Raw genomic sequence first — 23,570 nt, 5'->3', positions numbered from 1 at the left:
GATGATTAAGATTGGTTTTTGGAGTCTCTTTGTATTTTTTATTTCAACTTCAAATTTGTTACTTATTTGTTTGTTACTTGTTGTTGTTTGTTTCAGTTTGTATTTTCGTTGGCAAGACTATTCTTACCTATATTTGTTAACTTTTATTGAAATAAATAATATACATTATATTATCATGATGATTGAAATAAAAATGGGGTGGGGGGGGAAGTAGGGGTTCGCTGTCGTCTAGAAACTTTAACAGGGGTACGTACCCCTTAAGCCATAAGTTTGAGAAACCCTGTGATAGAGTGAGTTGATGAATGGAGAGTGGAGACACTCTGAAACAGTTGACACACAAACAAAACACAAAAGTGACAGTGACATTAATGTTCGTAAGAAATTGGGTGTGTTTTGTGAATAAATCTTATTTATTCACTTTTTTAAAAATTATATTAAACTATTATCATATCTACAGATCAATTTAGTATGGAAGCTATCTAGCAACCAAATTAAACTTCGCTTTTGATATCAATTGATACACCTCATGAATTCATTCAATATGGATTACGACTATCTAATAAAACTGCTGTGCGTTGGCGACTCTGGTGTGGGAAAGACCAGCTTTCTGTATAAATACACTGATGGCGTCTTTCATACTCAGTTCATCTCAACAGTCGGAATAGATTTCCGGGAAAAATCAGTGGTATGTAATCTTCACATTGACAAACTTAAACTTAGACTTCATTAAAACAATCAATTCAGTATTGCCGTCGTTCTGGCAACTAGGTTTAATTATAATTATAAGTATTTAACTATGCGTGAAAATCACAAAAGTTTAAAACATTAACTTACGTGATTTTCACTCATAGCTTATTTAGCTAATCACAAGACTTATCAGGCTAGTAATATTTACGTTGACATTTCTACCACATTGCAGTAGCCGAGGTCACAAGTAGACTGAATTGTAGGTTGTCATGTTTGCTTTGTTGCAGTGCAAGTCCTTCGAACTACCTGCACTTGATCAAAAATAGTACCGGCACTTTTATCTCGAACTACCCACACTTGGTCATTTTTAATTGTCACCCCATCACACTCACACACAACACTAACCACATCTGACTGGAACATTCATCCCAACACCAACATTTATTTATAACAGGATTCCATGCAGATGAAAGCTTATACCCATCGTCCTGGTTAAAATTTTTATGCTTTTTTATTTCAAACGCTTCTGCACCATTCTTGATTAGAAATGACATTTTGTATAGAGAATTTTGGGATTGTGAAGCTCAATCCAGTGGTTTGGTCCTGACCACTACAGTACTACTAGACTACTACTACCATTACTAGCGTACGGGCATACTAGCATGATAAGTCCCGTGTTTAGTATATAGCTATAGGTTTAACTACATTGTGTACTTAACATAATTCCAGATTTATCAGCAAAATGGGAGACAGCATCGGATACATCTTCAGCTGTGGGATACAGCTGGCCAAGAAAGGTAAAAATAGTTGTGTATAAAAATTATTGCTACTGAAATTATTTATTGTTGCAGTTAATTTATGTATCCCTGTAAGTCTTGACTTTTACAAAACATAGTCTCTGCAGACCCAGCCAAGAATCCTCTGTTAAATGATTTTGGAAATTATCTCACTATGTTTAAAGTTCTCATTTCATTGATAAAATTTTACTTGACATAGTACATTTGGCAGTATTTTTACGATTGATTTGTACATAATGAAGAACACAAGAACCTATGAGGTTAACTGAGGATTACACTAAAGCAAATAAGTAGTTTTGCCATTCCATGGCCGTTATAAGTATGATCAACCTTTTCTCACAGTATTGTTTATTATCCAAAGTCATAGTCATAGTCATATTAAGTAGTGTGCCAAACAGGCAGAAAATTATTGATAATAAGAACTAAATAAACATAAAATAAAAATGTGTGATTCTTTGTTAATAGAATAAGATTTTTTTTCTTACTTATAAACTGAATGTAAATAAACAATTCATCATCATCATCATCATCATCCCACTCTAGTCTAGTAAATGCTTATTGTTTCAAAATATGTTCCAGGTTCAGAAGTTTAACAACTGCCTTTTATCGCGATGCAATGGGTTTTCTCCTATTATTTGATCTGACAAATGAAGCATCATTCCTGGAAGTGAGAAATTGGATTGAGCAGTTAAAGGTAAAGGCAAAACTATATGTTCCTAATGAATGCAGTTACACACAATCATTTTAGATAATACCCAATCATAATAAACTTTTGTGCATACAAGTATTATAGTTGTTTGCTTGAAATTTGGCAATTGTATCTTGATCCATTTATGGTACTCAGACTGCCTTTAAATATAATACAGTTAAAATCGTTTATAACAACATCATTAATAACAACATAAACAAACCAAGAAAGAAGTCCCAACAAGATCTAATATAATATATACCAAAGTAACACTGGTTAAAATGTAACAACCAACTCAATACTGAATACTTTATTGCTCTCTTGATTGTTAACGGTTTTCAACAACCAAATTTGAAACTAAACCAACTAAATTTGAAAATTAAATTTGAAATTTGTACTCCACCTACATTCGGCAGTTATTCTTACAATTGACTTGTACTTTGTTTTAGTTAAAATGACAAAAAGTACTTAAAACCAACCAATTCCAAGATCTATTGCTTAATTGTTATCTTCAAGTGTAGTATTACAGTGCACGACATGCGTTTGTAAAATAATAAATTATATACTGTGTCAAAATCACTTACACTTTTTGAATAGTAGGCGTTAAATATTGAATATTGAATGTTAGCCATAAGAATATATATGCGATATGTATTAGTGTTCTGTTGATTTATTATGTATCAATAATGACAATTTAAATATGAATTATATTTAATGTTAACTATAAGAATATATAATATGTGTAAGTGATGATTTATTATCTGAGGGCACGGCAGTACCATACTTTTCTCGAAGCCATTCAGGCTATTTTCAACATATACTACTAACGATATTTTAAATTTTATTTAATGTTATTAGTAGCAATAAGAATATGAACTATGTATTTTTTATCCTTTTTGCATTACAACATAGACGGCTTAAAAAATCTTTCATTTCAAAGATCAAGAAGGGTTGAGCTACTCCAGTATATGTGCCACACTTTGGTCAGTTTTATTACATCTATTTGTTATCTTTTCCTTTCATATTTAGCAACAACAAAAGTTGTAAAATCCAATGTCAAATGCATTTTCGTCATTTTAACTGAAACAAAGTATACATGAGGACTTACAAGCTTATTACCAGTACCAGCCAGCAGCAAAAAAAAACTTTTATTTATTACAAAAGTGTAGTGTTTAATAATAGAGTTATTTTGTTTTGTATTTAAAAACATATATATTTTATTGCAGACACACAGCTTAAATGATGACCCCGACATTGTTTTGTGTGGACACAAATGTGACCTTCAGGAGAAAAGATTAGTCAATCAAAACCGAGCCCGGGAATTTGCCAAGAACTACAACCTGCCGTATTTAGAGACAAGTGCAAAGTCAGGGCAGAATATTGACCGTGCCATTGAGATTCTTCTTGACAAAGTTATGATAAGGTAAATGTACTACATTATGATAATCTAAAGCTTCAACATCCATAGTGATATATTTTAAACAGTTGTAACCCAAAAAATTATGCTCTATTAACAGCACTGACATCAGTAAAATTATATGCTTTTGTTTGCATAGCCCTATTATTTGAGTGGTCTGACTTATGGCCTCTTAAGCAGACGTTATACCAAGAACTTTGTGGGAGGACACCTGCATACACTTGCGAAGCATTTTAGTGGTGTGTGTTAAGTTCCTAATTAGAACTACACCCGCGTGGGAATTAAAGCCGGAAACGTTTCTAAGAAGAAGCCTGTCTGTGCCCAGCAATGCGACATATTAGGCTGAAGATGATGATGCTCTTGCTTAAAAAAATATGTACTTATTTCAGAATGGATTCTTCAGTAGAGTATGCAATGCAGTGTGCATCGGGACGACGTAGGCAGTCGCTGCAAAAGTTACAAGCTAAACAAGACGGAAAGTCATGTACCTGCTAAAAGCGTTATCTGTGATTCTATACACTCCTAATATTTATCGAATTTATATTTTTGTCCTATAATGTGCCAAAGTCACATGAGGAGTGAGTTAAGTTTCAGAGTTTTACAATTTAGTTTAGAAAATCTAACCAAATTATAATTATGATTTAAGTTAGCCATAACGATACATGGACTACATTTAGAGAGACTGATTTTTGATTTTAAAGTACAAAAACTGTCCGCGGGCTAATGAAGAATACTGTAAATATGGCTTAATTTTATATAGTCATGCATGCCAAACATTGTTAGACGATAACTGATTTACCAGCGAAAGAGCAGATATTGTAAAGTTATTACTCGATTTCATTTCATCCATTGCTATTTTGAACACAAAAGGAATGAGCTAGGCTTAATAACAAAAAAAAAACATTCATAACGAAATAGTTAAAAAAAATTGAAGAGGTCTTTTAAAAGTAAGTACTTAAAAAAATATGACATTTGTGCTATTGACACGTTATTGTGTTTAATCTGTAATTTTAAGTTTTTCTTTATTATTACTGAAAGTTATAAATGAAAACCTAATGCCAAAACGTCAAACACTACGAAAGGACTAAGAAGGAATGATTACAGCTACTTAAAGCTAGTTAAATAACAGAAGTATTTTATTAATTAAGCTAATGGCACCGCTGTTATGTCATCTCTCGAGTAGATGCAAAGTTTTTTAATGGGGCAAGCTTAGGGACAATTCCCGGGTTCATTATATTGTATAAAACAGCACAACCGTAAAAACGGTACTACAATCCCCTGCATAGATGTTTGAAGTATTCGTGTTATGTCCTTCCTTAAAATTAATCGGAATCAGGGTTATTTGTTAACAAATCTAGTCAAATTACTGAAGTACCCTTTAGTGCATCTTTATGGTTACCTACATTCCGCACAATGTATTATTTTTGTCACAAATATTGCACATTTTGTTTTTTTGTGCACAAAACATAAGTATTAATTATTATTAGATAAGGTAAGTAGCTTTGAAATCTTTTTTATATTATTATAGAATTTAAGATCATAATTAAGAATCTTTAAGCATATAAAGACATATTTTGGACCAAATCTATTCCAGATCTATCTGGCCTACAGGTCCAAAGAATTTTAAGGAATATACACGTTAACTTTCTATAATATTCTTAGAAATTATACTGAATTATCCTATACAAAAAATGCGAAATTGAAGCAACGTCAGATTGAAATTTATAAAAAACTTTTATGCCTGTCTTTAATCATATTAATTAAATATTGTACTAGTACTATAAAAGTCTATTAAATTAATCATTCCCATATCATAACAGTGATGTGTAATAACTTATTATGTAGGTATTTAAAATGATGATATTTATAATGTATTATTTTACGCTTAGAGCTTTTGGTTGCAACTTTAAGATCAGATAAACTATTGTCAAGGATAATTGTTACTTTAATTTTAATGTCAAGACGTGGTTTATTGCTAGACAAACAAACGAAATTAAGTAAATTTGAACATTCTTTAGGCTAGTTCGCAAAAAGTTATCTTATTCAAAGTATTCTAGTTGAAGACAAATATTTTGACTAATCTCATGTGTTGAATTATTTAACTAAGGCTGCGGCTCCACTGAGGCGGAGACGAGCAGAGCGGAGAGGATACGTGTAGGGATCGACCAATCCCTACACGTCTGATGATAATGAGGCGGAGACGAGATGTGGATTCAACAAATATGATTGGTCGATCCGTACATGTCTCCTCTCCGCTCGTCTCTGCCTCAGTGGAGCCGCAGCCTAACCAATGACAGCTGTCAAATCTCCGGTTAGTTAAATTTCTGTAAGCTGGTGGTGGAACCTCTTAATAATTTATTATTATTATTCCCTCAATGGCGGCCTTATGGCTTGGGCCAATGTCAGTTGCGATGACAGGGTTGCGGTTGATTCTGCAGAACGCCGACAGTTTGACAGCAGCAAGAAAATAATTTTGAAAAGAGAAAAAAAAATCCTTTTCGGCCGAACGCTGTTGTGGGAGCCACGTCACTGCGACAACTCTTAATAGTTTAACCATTATTTCCTTGACACAAAAGTATGGCATGTCAACATGACATTAGTGGCTCAAAAGATCAACCCTGAAGCCGAATTGTCTAACGCGCTGACGTTTGCGATTCCATTCATCATCTCTTTCTATTTTCGTTTTATACCGTGTGACAGAAAGAAGAGGTGAAAACTATTATGGTTCCAATTAGACAATACGGCCTCTGTCTGGTACATAAATCAGTTTGTTCGAATGTACCTACGTGTGTTTTCCTAAGTGGCCCGAAGGTTTGGCTGATTTGACATTGGTTATTGCTATAGCCTGACTAGGAACATAAAAAACCAAAAGAACTAATTTCTTGCACTGGTAATACTAAATTCAAATGTCATCTGTCAAGTGTTATTTTGTGTTTTTGTGCGTTAAAATGCCGAAGATTATCCATAGCCTTGAAAGGAATATAATTCACAACGTATGTATTTGCCGGAGAAAATGTCTGAGGGATTAGAAAATATTTCTTTAAATAACATCACCGACAACGTTGTGAATATCAGTCAATATGACTGGTAGGTATCGTGTAGTAAGTGTAAAGAATGTTGCAATATAAAACGAAGAAGTGCTGCCCTCATGTCAGTTTTTTAATGTTCCTGGTCAGGCTTTAATTGTACATTGTGTCTTAAGGGCGGTAAATAAGGAATTACGAACGAGAGTCTATTAGAAAGTCTTTAATGAGTCGATGTTCGTAATTCTAGTACCGCCCGTGCGACATACAATGTTTTTTATCACATTTGCAAGTAAAATTGTATATTTGGAAAAGAAAAACTAATAGTTTTTCAAAAATTGCCGATACCACTGACTGCGCTCTGACAACTGAAATCGCTGCACGATACGAATGAAATCGATTGAGTAAAATAAGCGTTGTGCAGAGATTTCGATTTATACATCGCCTGACTCGATTTTATTAAAAAAAATGTTATGAATATGCATTTCCAAAATGCTTCAGCTTTAGTTAATTTGTTAAACTAAGGGCCTGTTTCACCACTTGTCGACTAACTTTAAGTAACGGATATCAGTGATGCCGTCTCTGTTTGTTTTGTCCGAATAAACAAAGACGGCATTACTTTTATCTAACACTTAAAGTTAGTCGACCAGTGGTGAAACAGGCTCTAAGTTAATTAAAATATTTATAAAACTGCCATATAGGTATATTTATTGTATGTGCGTCAATTCAAAATGCACGCGTGATGGATTTTTATGTACGTATACATATATCTACCAATTAAATCACTTGCGATGACATGTTTATCTTTTTTTATCATAATTTCTTAACCTTTTACATGTTTATTTGTACCTAAAGTTATTAATATGTTACAATTTTCAAATGGCTCTGTTAGGTAACGAACTAAAATAATTTCCTTGCTCACCCGCGACCTGACGATAGCTAAGCTTATGCAAAATATGCGTGTTCATGCAGTTCCTCCACCTCCACACTGTAAGAACACACACAAATCACACAAACCCATCTATCACCACCACCACACTACACTGACGCGTTTCGAACTCAACCAGAGCTCATCTTCAGAGTGACACAACCGTACACCATGCTACCAGTTGTTAGACTAACGAACCACAACCACCGTTTTAACTTGTCACTGTAACTCCCCAAGTACCCACATACGTTTTATGAAACAAAACAAAACTACCCACAAATTATTAATAATTTTTTTAACCGTCCTTCAAAACTACCTTGATTTTTATTTATTTATTGTCAAAATTCGACTTATCAGGATGCTCATTCCTCATATAGCAATGAGCATCCTGATAAGTCGAATTTTGCCAAACATTTGTTGTAACTAAATCATTCTTTATCGGACTCAGATTCGTATGAAATGTTACATTATTGTGGCAAGGGGTTTCGTCTCGATGTTTTAGAATGCATGGAGATAATTAGATACAACAGTATGGGTCTATTATTAATGAGCAGGTAAATTTAGCTTCAGTAGCAATGGTAGTTAATAAAACATGCCTTGACAGTAAATAAATAAAAATCAAGGTAGTTTTAAAGGACGGTTAAAAAAATTATTAATAATTTGTGGGTAGTTTTGTTTTGTTTCATAAAACGTATGTGGGTACTTGGGGAGTTACAGTGACAAGTTAAAACGGTGGTTGTGGTTCGTTAGTCTAACAACTGGTAGCATGGTGTACGGTTGTGTCACTCTGGAGATGAGCTCTGGTTGAGTTCGAAACGCGTCAGTGTAGTGTGGTGGTGGTGATAGATGGGTTTGTGTGATTTGTGTGTGTTCTTACAGTGTGGAGGTGGAGGAACTGCATGAACACGCATATTTTGCATAAGCTTAGCTATCGTAAGGTCGCGGGTGAGCAAGGAAATTATTTTAGTTCATTGATTTGGACCTCCGCAAAGTAACGCCTGATTCAATAAACTGTTAGGTAACGTCTGTTTTTATTTCTTTCAGTACTCATGGAAATATTATTAGTGCTAATTATAATGCACCAGAGAAGGTTTGCGTCAGGTTTTTTTTTGAAATAATTAATGGCCATTGCAAAAAAAAAGGAGTATAATTAGAAGATGTCTTAAGTGTTGGTATATCCGGCTTGAAGGAACATGTTATTAATTACTACTTTGAAAATCGTGTAAGCTAAATGAAATGACAGTTAAATTTCGTAGAAAATAGAATTCTGCTAACCATTATGAACGCATGCGGTTGCAGTTACCGATTTTGTTGCTTTGTGTACCTAATTTATTTCGAAGCAAACCACATGCGCCCCGGAGAGCAATATTGTCCATTTCGTATTCGGTGTGTACAGTTTTATTTAGTTAGTTACCAGAAACTGGGGTTGGGTTGTCTAGCCGCCGACGGCATTGCAATCATCTGGCCCCTCTTTGAACACACGTGACGTACTCACATACGAAATGCGGGTGCATCGTTTTTACTACTACCAAACTAATTCCAACCTTAATAAACTACGTTGAAGTTGAAATTGATGACGTTTTTAAAGCTATGGTAAAATCTGGGGTGACCATGCGACGTTTGAAGAAATTTTACGTAAACTTTATCGAAATGGTACAGAGTTGGAATTAGAGGATTGCAAAGCTTTGTTCGACCCCATCGCTTCGCGCAGTCGCGGAAGCTACGTCACTAGCGTTAATCTGGGGCCTACCCAACGTCTCCGTTCCGTACCGCTTCCATGTCACTCATAATTGCATACACGTTCTTTATAATTCTAGCGGAAATCGTTAATCATGCAATTTGGAGATCTGAAAAACGTTTCTAGAGCATGACACCTAGAATTAACGCGATGAGTCCAGCTATAAAGTTTGAAAACACGGTTTTTGTAGTTGTGCTCTTTTTTTAACGCAAACGTTGATGAATCAGAAGATGTTTGTTAAAAAACAAAAATTACTAGGTGCGAAATATCCTCGCTTTTTGCAGAGACGTGAAATAAACTCGTCTTGATCTCGTCGGTGGTTTTCGTGGTAACACCGCATGCGCGGCTAGCTTCATCCCGCTGGCGTTTGTTTATGTATTGGAAGACAACAGATTGGTACAGCCGGCTTCTGCGAGCGTAGTCCCTGACGTGAAAGATGTAAAGCTGCCGATTTCATGTGCGCTTATGAACGGTGTAATTATAACTGAACGGACGTGAGTTTTGTGCGTAGGTTTCTAGTGCAGTGTTGACGTTTTGTTCTATCGAGAAGCGGAGTGTTGCAGGTAAGGTTGAATTGTCTTAATTGTTGTTAATGCGGCTTTTATTCTGCGGAAAATGCTGCAATCTTAAAGCGTTGCAATTTTCCGTGATTGCTGTGAAACGGAGTGCTAAGTCGCGTGATATTTTATTAGATAGGTACTAAGTTGACCTATATTTTTTCTAATAATAATGTATTTTTGCAAGCCCTAACATTTTAAAAAAAAAATTGGTCAGAATAATTCGGAATTAAAGTAATTTTAAAACAAAATTTATCTGAATTTGAACTTTGCTGAAGACGATAATTCTGTCTATTTTTAGGGTTCCGTACCTCGATAGGAAAAAACGGAACCCTTATATTTAGGATCACTTTGTTGTCCGTCTGTCCGTCTGTCAAGACCCTTTTTCTCAGGAACGCGTGGAGGTATCAAGCTGAAGTTTATAATCAAATACTCAGGTTTACTGTCCCTTGGAGCTGTGAAAAAAATCAAACTTCTAAGCCAACGCTATCAAAAGATACAGCAATTTATGTCGCAATTTTCGGCAAATTTTCGAAACTCGCAAGGGAATCAAAACCTACAGGGTACTTCCCGTGAATTCAGAATCTTGAAATTTGGTACGAAGCAACGTCTTATAGCACAGATAAAGGGAAAATTGCGAAAACCGTAAATTTTTAGTTACATTATTATAATAAAAATATTTTTAATAATTTTAAAGTTACTACAGGCTAACTACCTACAGGTTTGTACGGACGGAACCCTCGGTGCGTGAGTCCGACTCGCACTTGGCCGGTTTTTTGTTTGTTTTAACCATCTGATACAGGGAGACGTATCTATCGCCCTATCGTATGAGATTTATAATTATCGCTTGTGTCCGGTTTTTTTTTCATCCTTTTATTGATTTGTCTTTAGGTTTCAGTGCATATTTTATAAATACAAAAAGTTAATTAATAAATTGTACCTATGTAGGTACCTATTGGTACTACCTATAAACGTTTAAAAAAAACACATTCCAAGGATTACATTTTAATTGAATAGTAAAGTATTTAAAACCTGCTGAATTCATGAAAAATACACTCATAAAATAACCACCAGTTCTAGTATATCTTTACAGGCATTGAAAAATAATTATATCAAACCAGATTTGTTATAAAATTTGGAAATAGGTTCATACCTTGATACTTATATTACGTTTACCAAACATGCAGCTGAGACTCAAATAAAGGTAAATAGGATAGGTCCCTACACAGGTAGGTTAGGTATTGGTAAATTCTATAGAGATCTATGTTGGTATTAGTACCTATAGATTAGCTTCTAAATGTAAAGAGTTACTTAATTTGATCAGTAAAAAACTACGGAACCCTCAGTGCGCTAGTCCGATTCACAATTTGCGCACGATCTTTAATTTAGATATCAGTAGCTCCTATATATCAAGTTTTACTGCACTCGACTAGATGGTTAGAACGTTTAAGTGCCCTAAGCTCACTCCAAATGAAACCGGTGTACTTAATCGACATAGTTTTTAGCTAAGTTTTATCATAATTCGGTTCAGAAGCTCATAAGATATTGGAGTTTGAAATTACTTAACATATCGAGAGTTCCGACTTATGAGTTGTAGTTATCTCTGGTGTGGTAGAGTCATTTTACGAGTACGTATTCCTGAGACATTTGCAATGATCGCTATCGATAGTCAATAATGGTTTTTTTTAACAAACGTATAGACCTACACGTGAGAGATGATTATGCGGTAATCCCTGTGACGTTTGTATATAATAGAGATATTTTTCTTTTTTTTTCTTTTCATAGAGATATGACAGTATGTACATACATCTCCCACTGCAGGACACAGGCCTCAGTTTAAATTCGGGCCCAGCCTTTGAGTATTTATCTGGCTAAATACTCAAAGGGCCCAGTTTAGAAATGGAAACTTCACACACAAACCATTGTATTATCTTCGCAAGTATGTATGTGCAGGTTTCCTCACGATGTTTTACACCGTAAAGGTCATGCATGGTAAATTTCAACTGGGCTCGAATCACGACCCTCTGCTCGAGAGCCTCAGTCAATGAAAAATGCCTTATCATAATACAAATTCATCCAACCCCAAGAACCTTTAGGTCAAAAAAGTGACTGCGGCCGTTTAAAAAACTGTTCTTTAATTATAATTATGATGGACGGGCTGGCCGCCTTAGCTATTACATAACATAACTTACAGCCAGATGCGTTTTATTTAAAGTCAGTTTATTGATAGCATGACAGCTGGGCCATTCTACTTTTAAGTAACCATGAATGTTTTGTCAAATATACTTAAGGCATACCTAGTGATTATTTGCAAGTGTAAATAACTTACATAATAACTGAAATAACTAAATTAAATATTTTAAAGCAAAACAACTTTAAATTTAAAGAAATTTTGTGGAAGAAATTGGTAACTCAGCGGAAAATACACCAATTTCCATACAAATGGCGGGGACATGCATGTCCACTGCGTTGCCTTCTTTATAGATAATAATGATTACTTTTTATACGTAGTGATAATTTTAAATGTAAGCTTAATTATGTGCCTATTTAAATGTTTAATGATGAAACCGAGCACTTTACCTTTTTTGTAAAAAAATATTTGACAGAGCACATTACAAAAAACGACTGGTCAACGAAAAATAGAATGACCCATCTATACTCGTATATTTACTAACATAGCTTTCCTGGCAGTCAGTTTTACTTCCTTTAAAAAATCCGGACAAGTTCGCGTCAGACTCGTAGAACGAAGGGTTCCGTACAGTCAAAGGCAAAAATACGTAGACGCGTATAATTTAGTAGCAAACGTATTATACTGAAATTCGGAAACGGACTGGAGTTGTCGATGTGGGCAAGAGGGTAACACAATTGAAGTGGAGATGGGCGGGTCACTGGGCGAGACGCAATGACGACAGGTGGTCGAAAGAAATTACGGAGTAGTGGCCAAGACTGGGTCGAAAAACGGTGGGCAGACCGCCGGCCCGTTGGTCGGATGACATCTGGCAGGCTGTTGGTAAACTGTGGATGAGACTAGCACAGGACCGGGCAAAGTGGCGTGAAAATGAAGAGATCTTTACCCAGCAGTGGGTGGAATGTGGGCTGATTTGATTGATTGATTATTCTGAAGGGACAATTGACAAGTCTTGTCTCTGCGGAAGAGTGCCCATAAGGCTGCTGCATTTTCACGCTGGATTATGATGCAATGCATTCATAAGTGCTTGTTATGGCCTAAATTGAATAAAGATATTTTGACTTTGACTTTGAATACGTTGGGCGAGAAATGCGCCAGACCTATGGCCATTGCCGCCATTGGTAATAAAATGAAAAAAATATTTTTTACTTGTTTGTTAATAAGTATGGAAAATACAAACTGAGGTTTCTTTGTGCATCCATGCACAGAAAAACCAGAGAAAGAGACCAGCACTGGGAATCGAACCCAGGTCCAGGTTTGTATTTTCGATAATCAATATTATGATTGTTTACTTTTAAGTCTGGACTGATGTTTTGTATCCTTGTATCTTATCTTGATAGTGTGTGTTTGCAGTACCAAATAAACGTTTTTATCTATCTATCTACTCGTACGTACAGTCACCAGCATTAATATCTGCCACAGTGGAGCGTGCAAAAATATCTAACACGTCCTTCCGGCCCTAGAAATAGAGTCGTATCAGATATTTATGCACGCTTGTTGTGTCAGGTATTGGTTCTGGTGACTGTACCTACCTAGGTACCTCGTCTCTCTGCTAATCAAAGATTTCCAACGTAATGTGATTCACGTTTCAATATACCAAGTACTTATTAACATTATGATTGGTTTTTTGGAGTCCTTTGTATTTTTTATTTCAACTCCAAATTTGTTACTTTTACAGTCATCCCGTAAAATCGATATCGAAAATACAAACTGCTTAATACCTACTCGTACTGCGTAAGTGAGTAAATAAGAAACAAACAAGCTGAGAAATGTGGTGGATAGGAGAAATTCGTGTCTGTACTCCTGTCAAGTGGTGGTGTAGGGGTATGGCACGCGGCACGGAATGCTGAGCACTTGGGTTCGATTCCCAGCGCTGGTTTCTTTTTCTGGTTTTTCTGTGTATCTATATTTCAGTTTGTATTTTCGATATGTACTTAGGGGAAACTGTTGTACCTCAGCCATAGTTTTACCTCGGGCAGTCGTCTAAATTTAAATGTTCCCGCATTATTTTAATATCATGTGCTATGTCATTTGAACGGTCGGCTAGAAATATCGAAGTAAAGTTAGTAACGAAATGCAAACGCTGAATAAGCTGTGTCATGTATCATGAAAATAAAAATCCTTTTACAAAAGTACCATTTTTGAACTTTAAATGAAGCTTATTTATTTAATGTTTTAATTTTTCGTAATAAAATTCAATAAAATATGTTGAAGTTACGTTCATTAGCTACGGAATAATAGGGCTGTTTCAGCTTAAACCTAAATCGATGTGCGTTTTTGGACGCATTTTTACCTAAAAACTGGCTACGTTGTACCTAGGACACTAAAAATACGTTGTACCTTGGCCAATGAAATTTAATAGTAAAAAATATATATATTTGGATCCGATGAAATCTAAATGCTGAAAAGTATTTTACTTAAAATTAAGTTATTTAGTCATTTGATCAATACGATTTCATCATGTAATCAGCGTCTAAACTAAAAACTAAGGTAACTTTTTGTTTGATCTATAAAATAATATGTACGAACTTGGCGGGAAAACTGCTGTGTGCCGATAACCAGTAAATAAGTCATTGATTTTATAAATAAGTAAAACATAAGTATAAACATTAAATATTTTCTTGTCAAAAAATCACGTGTCCAAGGTACAACCTCGAATGGCTAAGGTATGTACATCAGGGGTGTTGTACCTTGGACACTTTTCCCTTTTTTTTTCGTGAGCCTACCATTTCAAAATTCATAAACGAATCGCTCAGTTTTTTATCGAATAACATAGTCTAATGATGTAGCTTTAGATATTTTAATATCTGATGTTTATTCCATAATTAGTTCCATATTCCATAACTGTCCAAGGTACAACAGCTTCCCATTGTCACCCAAACTACCCACACCCACTACATTAACATACCAAATTGCAAGTCGATGCTATTAACCGTTGAAGAGTTACGTCCTGCGGAGACGATCCTGGCTGGACTACCAGGACTGGCAGGACTAGATTATTGTATTGTCACGCGGAATACAAATTTCAAGTCAATCTGACTACTGGAAGTTGGTCAAATTTGATTACAGACAACGGGACAGGTGAAACTTAATAAAAGCTTGTAAAAAGCTCGCCATGCCATTGTTCGCCCCGCTACCCGCTAGCCCTCAGTTGTTAGCACCCTCACAATTTCGCCCAAAAATACGTGACAACCGAATTATTATTTATTGATTCAATTAAGTATTTGTTTGACAAAAAATTGTTTTGATAACTTAAATAGTTTTAATTTCTAAACGCGCGTACACAATAAGCTGTAGTACGAGCACGTGTAAGTAAAATGGTGTCGACTTTGGTCTACCTGATACGTGAAACAAAGAATTCAATGTGCAATACTTCCATCTACGTATATAACTAGTTAGCGATATAAGCACGAGCTTCCTGCAATAAAAATGAATATGTGGCACTGTTTTCCACTGAACAAAAGACAATCGCATGTTGGGAGCTTAGTATTTCTCTTCTAGTGTTACCGAGATGCTTGGCGTGCCCTCGTACAATGACCTGCACTTGTGACCCCGTATCAAATGTTAGTATGAAAACTGAGATGGGTATAGTTAACATACTATAATCAGTATTCTTCCATATCAGCCTCATTTCTACCTCTACTCTAATTTGCGCTAATTGATGACTGATTTTCGGTACCTACTAAAGGGGCGTTGAAATGAACCATAATTAAAAATAGAAGACACTTCGAAAAATATAGCTACCTAGCTTATGTGTAGTTAGCAACAGAAGTGAATAATCGGTGATGGAGCTCAAAATCATAAATATTACCATGGCAGCAGAGTCGTAATGTAGACCCGCAACCGCTCATCTAATTCTGATGCTGACTGTACCATATGTAAGCGCTTTGGCGGATAAGGGCATCAGAGATTGAAGTCTTTCTATCGATGGCTCTTCTGTTCCTTCATTTGTTTTTGGGGTTCCTTTTCCATTCGCAAACTATATTCAATTTTAATATTTACCACAAAACTAACGACGAACTATCTATCTACATATGTTTATAATATAATAACTTACTTATACCTATACAGATTTCTATCGGTAAAACCTCATTGGACCCTATTTTTAACCGACTTCAAAACAGGAGGAGGGTTTATTTTGCATGCTCACCTATTACTCAGTCAATTGTGGACCGATTTTCAAAATACTTTTTTTTTTATTCGAAAGAGTATTCTTCTAAGGTGGTCCCATTGTCACCAAGTTAAAATCTGATGATGGGATCCTAGGGAAATCGAGGGCAAACCTCAAATTTTATAGACACACCTATGGCGATTTTGGCATTTTTAGCATTAAGATAAGCATATTTATACATTCAGAAAGTATCATTTGGTAACCTGGACTCAGGTCATCAGTGAAGAGGACCGTTCGTTTCGATGCTCGCTCGTCTATAAACGATCATGATTAACATACCTAGATAGGCGAGTAAGAAGAAGCTTTAATAATTTAATGATTCTTTCGAACTGATCTGATGCTGAAGCCAGAAGGTACGCAAGAACTCTGTTATAAAACAACGTAACTAAGTCGTGTTTGGAATCGTTGATAGATGTACTTTGGCTAAAAATCACTAAAAAGTGAGAAATAAAGTTTCTTTTTAACAAAATAGTAAAACCGACTCCAAAAAATAAAAAAATAACAAAAAATGGAACCGACTACAAAACCCTTGAAAATATTTTTCTAGGTACCTAATAGCACGACCGGCGATCCAGCAGGAGGGATTGAAACCCATAGTATGTAGGTGAGGTAGACGACTATTGTTTCACTCCTGCTGGGTCGTGCTGAGGCACCGACTTCGAGCTAGTAGGTACCTAGAAAAATATTTTCAAGTGTTTTGTAGTCGGTTCCATTTTTTGTTATTTTTTTATGTTAACATTCCGTATTACAAATGCAAAAATTCGTATGTGCGTGCGTGGTTGGATGTTTGTTATTATGTTTCTTTGCGCTAAAACGGTGAGACGGAATTGAACGATAATTATGTTGAAGTTGCCTACGTGTTTGGAATAGCACATAGGCTAATTTCATTCCGATATTCCCAAGGTGTCGGTATAAAATATCAGAATTTCAACGGCTAGCATTACATAGTTATTGAAATATATGTTGTAATTTTTGGGAAAGCCAACGGGGATTTTCACGGAATCACGGAATTTCAAATCAACTGCTAAGCCGATTTATGTGTGCAGCCGCGGTTAAAGGCTTATCCCACTAATATTATAAATGCGAAAGTTTGTAAGTCTGTTTGTTTGTTACTTCATCACATCTAAACCGCTAAACTGATTTAGATCAAATTCAGTATACAGAATAGATAGTTAGAGTCCTGGGGAAGGATATAGGATAGTTTTTATCCCGGAAAATTGCATAGTTCGCGCGGGATAGCGATAAACGCAATCTACGCAGGCGGAGTCGCGGGCAATAGGCTACTGTACAATAATATTCTTCAACGCGTACAGCTACAGAACCAAAGAACTGAGTCCGAGAAAACATGAAGCTCCATTTTCTCTAAGCTTCAAGAAAATCATTTCAATATGCAAAAGATTTGCGATAAACGTCCCCTCAGCGATGGCTTTACGATCTGACGACGTCCGGCCTTATCTATCGGAACCCAACCCTTTTCACTGCCACTCATTTAGAACATACCTATGTATCTACGCACTTCACTTATCTATTACGAACAGTTGACGCGGACTTTGAGATTTGAGATTATTTTCAGCTTAGAATCTTAATGTCGATTGCTACAAACGGTTTTTTTCTTGTACAAGAAAAATCAGGTAAGTACGGTTAGCGTGTAATATCGAATAATACAAAGTAGGTACCCAATGGGGTTTACTAATGTTTCGGCGAATAACATTTGGCAACCTGTTTCATATTTTCGCAACTTTTCATTTCCCAACTGTTAATTATTTCCGAAACTAAATATTTCAGGATTTTTATAAAACTAACCTAACCTAAAGTGTTTAACACGATGGCCCTGAAATAAATCCTGAAATATTTACAGTTTTAGAGTTTGCGAAATGAAAAGTTGCGAAATGAAACAGGTTGCCAAACGTTACGTTGCGAAAAGGCAGTACTCCACCTTACCTATCTACCTATGTATAAATAGAGGTCAAAGAAACTGAATCGCGTACCAGGGTGACCTTTGGGTTACTCATATAAGATTGACATTTCATACATCTGCCAAAGAAATCACAGCAAAATTCATTATGAAAACGACCCGCCCATGTATTATACAGTTTCCTCGATTGTACCTACCTAACTACTAAAACCTAATCTTCCCAAGACAAATCGAATCGTTCAACTGATTGATCTGAAACAAATGAATGATAATCAAACAATGACCATTACTTGATCACTCCATTGAAAGCATTCCGAAGTTCGCAACTGCAAATTGCATTTCAATTGTCAAATTGCAGTTAATTTGCTGAAGAACGAAATTGATGGCTTCTTTTAATTATTTTAAGGCCAACGTGCATCATTTCATAATTAGCTGGCTCAGCACAGTATCAACATATAGTCATCATCATCATCCTAGCCAACAACCGTCCCGCTGCTCGACACAGGCCTTCTCTCAGAATGAGAAGAGCTTATGGGCCGTAGTTCCTAAGACAAAATGCAAATGTTGTATTCTGACTCTACCCCATTTTGTTTAAAATTATAGGAAATATTAGATTCTGTCCCTTCTTTTACTTCTAGTTCCAGTGTCGGCTTTCAAGATGCTCACATTAGATGACAAGTGCGCGGAAAGGGGCAATAGTCAGAAGGGTGACCCTTCGCTTTCACTTATCTGTAGTTGACCGCAATAACACCCTCGACGGGTCACGGTCTATTAGCCCTTTTTAACTACTTTCTTATATCAGATAGTACCCAGCTAGAAGAAGCAGTTGGTGTAAATTGGAGTTTTTTAAAGCTTTCTTTTACTTTTAACCTGATTGCGCATCACAAAAGAACATATTGTAGGTATATATTACTTATATTATTTTGTTCGACGAAATCTAAGTTTTTAGAACGAAAAAAGTTCATCGGATGAACTGGATTAATAATGTACCTATCATTGAATTCAATTTACTTATTTACAAATTATATAACTAGCTTCATTTAATTTAATTCGCCTAATTGCAAATACGCCAATGACTGTACCTACCTAAACACTTTTAAAGAAGAGCGGAAGCTCATTACACAGGTACACATAGTACGTATCATAATATTTTTATCCAAAGAGAGGTTCCAGCCCCTAACTAATCGACGTGATATGCAATGGTTACTGAATAAATTATTATTATTATTGTTACTAGATGGGACCTTGTTAGTGTTGTGTCGGTGTGATGGGGTGACAAATAAAAAAGACCAAGTGCGGGTAGTTCGAAGAACTCGCGCTGCTAGGCAGACTTGACACCCCACACTTCAGTCTACTCGTGCCACTTAATGTGGTCGAAACGTCGAGGTAAATATTACTCGTATGTTTTAGCGTGCTAAGTCCCGTTTGTGGTATTTTGACTATGAGTGAAAATCACGAAAGTTTAAAACGTTATACGCACCAAGTGTACTACGGTCTGATTTAGCTAATAGCTAGTGCTAGTGAATCCAATCCCGGAATTGTTAGTAGGTATGGGTGAAACCCGGGATCCCGGGATTAATCCATACTAAATCCCGGGAAAATCACGGGATCCCGGGTTTCACCCATACCTACTGACAATTCCGGGATCGGATTCTATACTAATAGTCTTGACAGCTATCCTGATGGTCTATGTTCCTTGGAAAATGTATCCCTACCAAAAGTTACGCAGAGCTGGGTCACATTAATTGAGTCCGAATTCGGCCTCAAACTTTGTGCCAATGATGTTTCGGCAGCTTTTACTGAGTACTGAGTTTTGGTACCTCCGCGAAACTTACCGAAGTTTTAAAAGGTCTTCTTCAGAGCACTCATTAGGCTCCATGACGAAACTATCCCAACAGAAATGTACTTAACCAGAAAAGGCGTACTTTACTTAGTTAGAAAAGATACTTAGGTAAGTACTTACTTAAATATTTATTGAACTTCAACGTGTCGCCAGAAATATAAGACTAAATTTAATCAATTTATGCTACGAGCTATTTCAAAACAGTTACACTTTTAACAGCTTGGTTATTATTATTACCTATTATAGACTTTTCGAAACATGCGTATTTTTCCAAAGTTAAATTCTACTTAACTTGTGTATATCTTAACTTGTGTACGCACTTTTGCCGTGCTTACACAAGTTTTGACTATTTAATAGATTTTATAAACTCACAATCTTAACGGTTAGAAATAAATATTAATTAAGCTTCTTAGTCCAATCTTGTTGGGAGCTTTCCGTCTTCAGGTATTTACGCGATCGCCCCTTGAGATACTTACTGCCCCATCGACCGTCAGTTCTACGAGCAATGTATTCTGCCAACTGCTACTTAAGTTTGGCAATTCTCCGAGCTATGTCAGTGTCTTTGATTCTCCCGCGGATCTCCTGTATTCCTAATTCAATCGCGTAGGAAAACTCCGACCATAGCTCGCTCCATCGCTCGGTTTGACCGAATTTGAGCTTTCCTATGAGGTCCGTAAAGTAATTTACGGGCTGAAAATAAATTGTAAATCCATTATTCAGTTAGCTCATTTACTCCAGCAAAGGATCTGTAAATTCAGCCAAAAATAGCTTTTGGCTGCGTTCCAACTGAAAATGCAGAATTCAATAGCGCAGTGAAAAATTAAAACAGATAAATACAGTACTGTCGCCGTTGCGACCTACTTTCTATCTAATGTATAATCCTTTCAATGGAGACGTTACTGAAACGTTGTTTTATTTTATTTTAAAATCCATTGTGAAGCAGTGTTTTGTCTTCAGCTTTCTTGAGGCTTACCCCAAGCTTACTTAAAAGGGATGTATGTTTTTCCAAACAATCGATTGGAGCTCTGAGTTTCTATAAAGTTTCTATTAAATCTTATTCACCCTAACTGTTTTTGTATATAAAATTGATTTAATGCGTATTATTAGAAATATCTTTATTTTACACTCATCAAAAGTGCCCAGGGTTACTTTTAATTCCTAGACAGTTTTGAACATTTCAAAATAAGCATATTATTACCTACTACTAAGTCAAAACATCACATTTTTCTAGGGATATGAATATCCTAACTCTTTCTATCAAAATCTGTATTATACACTCATGAAAAGTGCCTAGGGTTACTTTTATCCCTAGACAGTTTTAATCATTTCAGTACAAGCATAATATCCCAACTAATTCTATCAAACAAGTCTTTTAATGCACACATCAGGGTGTATTAAAAGATATTTGCATGTTTTGCCAACTCAGTAGGTAATTGATTTTTTACTGTAGATCGATAATATGAATTATTTTGATCTGTAATAAAACTTTTGTGTACATTCCATTTGTAACTTTTACCATTTACACTTTGTTTAAAAATATTGTGTAATTGATTATAAACAATCTACTTTAAACTTTTCAAGTACCTATTTAAATAAAATTTGGTAAGTATATATATTTCCCCGCTTCGTTGTTACACTACGTGCTATTACTTATTATATTATTTATTATATTCTGTGCCACTATATACATTAGGTAATGTTACGTAGCAATCAAACAAGCGGAACCCGAAACCTAAATGAATTAGTATGGATGAATTTCTTAACTCATTCAATTGACTTGTGAATACATAATAAAGCTTACCTAGTTTTAGACCTACACGCTTAGTAGGTAGGTATGTACTCTACATTTTCTCAGGTTGGTCAAACTTTAAATATTTGACAATAGATTGCTACACTATAACTTTTGACAGAGCTTGAACTTTGATTTGAATCCAAAGTACTAGAAATTTCTGAAATAGACTTTAAAAAAATTCTATGAGTTCCATATAATGGAATGTAACCATTGCTAGTCAATGTGTCTTGTTAGTTCATACAACTTTTTGAAAATAATTTATTCGAGAACCAAGTTATTTGCTACTCAGCAGACTAATAAATCTCTCCGAGATAAAATAGTTTTTATAGTACTGAAAATGCTAACATTTATTATTAAAATGATTTAATAACGCCAAGTTCAAAGAAAAGTTCTCGTAAGTATAATTGCACGGATGGATTAGATGCGAGTTTCTTAACTAAACTAACCTTTTTTACAGTTTTAACACCCAGATAAGTATAGTTTTGACAGCACATAGTCTTACAAAGAGAAGTATTCAGAGGTCAATGACCACATCATCTTTGTTAGACAAAGTATCCCTGTATAGGAGTGTGGTGTGGCCGACTTAACTCAATGATAAGGACTTCGATATCTCAATTGCTTCGCGTGAGAATCGACGCCTGTCTACTCGAATAATTATCTTGGTTAAAAACAATCCATTGATTAAACAGGTTTTGTTATAATCAAATATGTAGAGAACAAGGCACTTAAATGCAATAATTAAGTTTAACAGACAAATAAGGAATGTTCCTGCAGATTGTCGGGGTTTGACTGAGCAATCCTGTTTCTGATTTAAAAAGTATCTACGGCTTTGACACAGTACACTTTTAATTACAATCAATCTATGGAAACATAAATATATCAACTAAAATTAAAAAACAATTATTACAAAAAATACATTATAGTCGGTACTATAGACTAGGATAGTTAATGCTTAATTAAGGTTTTTCGTTTGAACTATAAATAAAGGATATGGGCATTAATTTAACTCTAAACTTACTTTAACTAAATAATGAAAGCAATCGAGACGCATTGTTTCACAGTATTAACAATATCCCGTCTCTCGAGGATGCAGGATTATAACCCTAATTGATGAAACAACCCCGAACAAACAATATTATTAACTTTGTTTCGGGGACTCTTTTGTTTGGAGCTTTATTTGATTATCATTGAAACGATATTTCATGCTGAGTAACAAGATGTGAAACAAATTATTACAATTATGAAGTTAAATTTAAAATTGCTATCGTGGCTTGTGATTTTGTCAGCGTAAACAGGATCACGTCACATTGAAAGTCTTTAAACGAGCAATTATTGTATAATTATTTGTTTTTTATTTCAGGGATCTCGCCAATGGCTTTAAAGGTTTCAATGTGCTTTTGTGACCAGCACAGTAGAGTCCCAATTATTTCCTATTAAGTACCTTTAGTATTTTACCTTTTGAACACCAAGCCTGGCTAAGAAAATCAATTTAACATGTGCGTGTGCGTACTTACGCGTAGGTACAAACACACACAAAACACACAAACTGTCACATACATGGATAGATAAATTAGTAAATTCGTAAATTTGTACACTACATACATAATATATATACATCCTGTTATATCACAATGTCCTAATGCATACAGGTTGGGTCGACTCGACAGTCGCGCAAGGAGTAACGTAGTTATGCTTCCAAATTAGTTAACTGTGAAATTGCCGTATGTACAGACGGCTTCCTAATTTTTGTGTCCAGTTTTTCATACTAGTTGCATAGAAAAGTAGATACATATGTTAGTGCACCGACTGTACCTGTGTACTGTGTT

At 35.4% G+C, this 23,570-nt stretch overlaps 2 protein-coding genes across 5 annotated transcripts in view; both read left to right on the top strand.

The window, feature by feature from the left end:
* Positions 1 to 288: 288 nt before the first annotated feature.
* Positions 289 to 4,543, top strand: Rab27 (RAS oncogene family member Rab27). Of its 2 annotated transcripts, none has more exons than XM_074086874.1 (6): positions 289 to 386; positions 458 to 685; positions 1,417 to 1,484; positions 2,064 to 2,178; positions 3,399 to 3,595; positions 3,979 to 4,543. In XM_074086874.1, the coding sequence occupies exons 2-6, from the start codon at positions 527 to 529 to the stop codon at positions 4,082 to 4,084; spliced, it is 645 nt and encodes a 214-aa protein (XP_073942975.1). In that variant the 5' UTR covers positions 289 to 386; positions 458 to 526; the 3' UTR covers positions 4,085 to 4,543. The 2 variants fall into 2 exon arrangements, with proteins under 2 accessions (XP_073942975.1, XP_073942976.1); XM_074086875.1 differs by having other exon boundaries at positions 318 to 370.
* A 5,104-nt stretch (positions 4,544 to 9,647) lies between these two features.
* The window catches only part of CAP (Cbl-associated protein), a 183,878-nt gene continuing 169,955 nt past the window's right edge, over positions 9,648 to 23,570 (top strand). For all 3 annotated transcript variants that reach the window (XM_074086862.1, XM_074086863.1, XM_074086861.1), the window contains exon 1: positions 9,648 to 9,841. The gene's annotated coding sequence lies outside the window, so the exon portion shown is untranslated. The remainder of the gene's footprint in view (positions 9,842 to 23,570) is intronic.

The sequence above is a fragment of the Choristoneura fumiferana genome, chromosome 4 (genome assembly GCF_025370935.1).
Source record: "Choristoneura fumiferana chromosome 4, NRCan_CFum_1, whole genome shotgun sequence".
Taxonomy (NCBI): Eukaryota; Metazoa; Arthropoda; class Insecta; order Lepidoptera; family Tortricidae; genus Choristoneura; species Choristoneura fumiferana.
The sequence above is the reverse complement of the archived record's forward strand: the minus strand, read 5'-3'. Positions and strand labels throughout refer to the sequence as shown.

Excerpts from the sequence above, each read along its gene's own strand:
- Rab27 (XM_074086874.1), top strand. The coding sequence starts at position 527 with ATGAATTCATTCAATATGGATTACGACTATCTAATAAAACTGCTGTGC. Across the intron at positions 686-1,416 it reads ATTTCCGGGAAAAATCAGTG|ATTTATCAGCAAAATGGGAG; the intron begins GTATGTAATCTT and ends ACATAATTCCAG. Across the intron at positions 3,596-3,978 it reads CTTGACAAAGTTATGATAAG|AATGGATTCTTCAGTAGAGT; the intron begins GTAAATGTACTA and ends TACTTATTTCAG.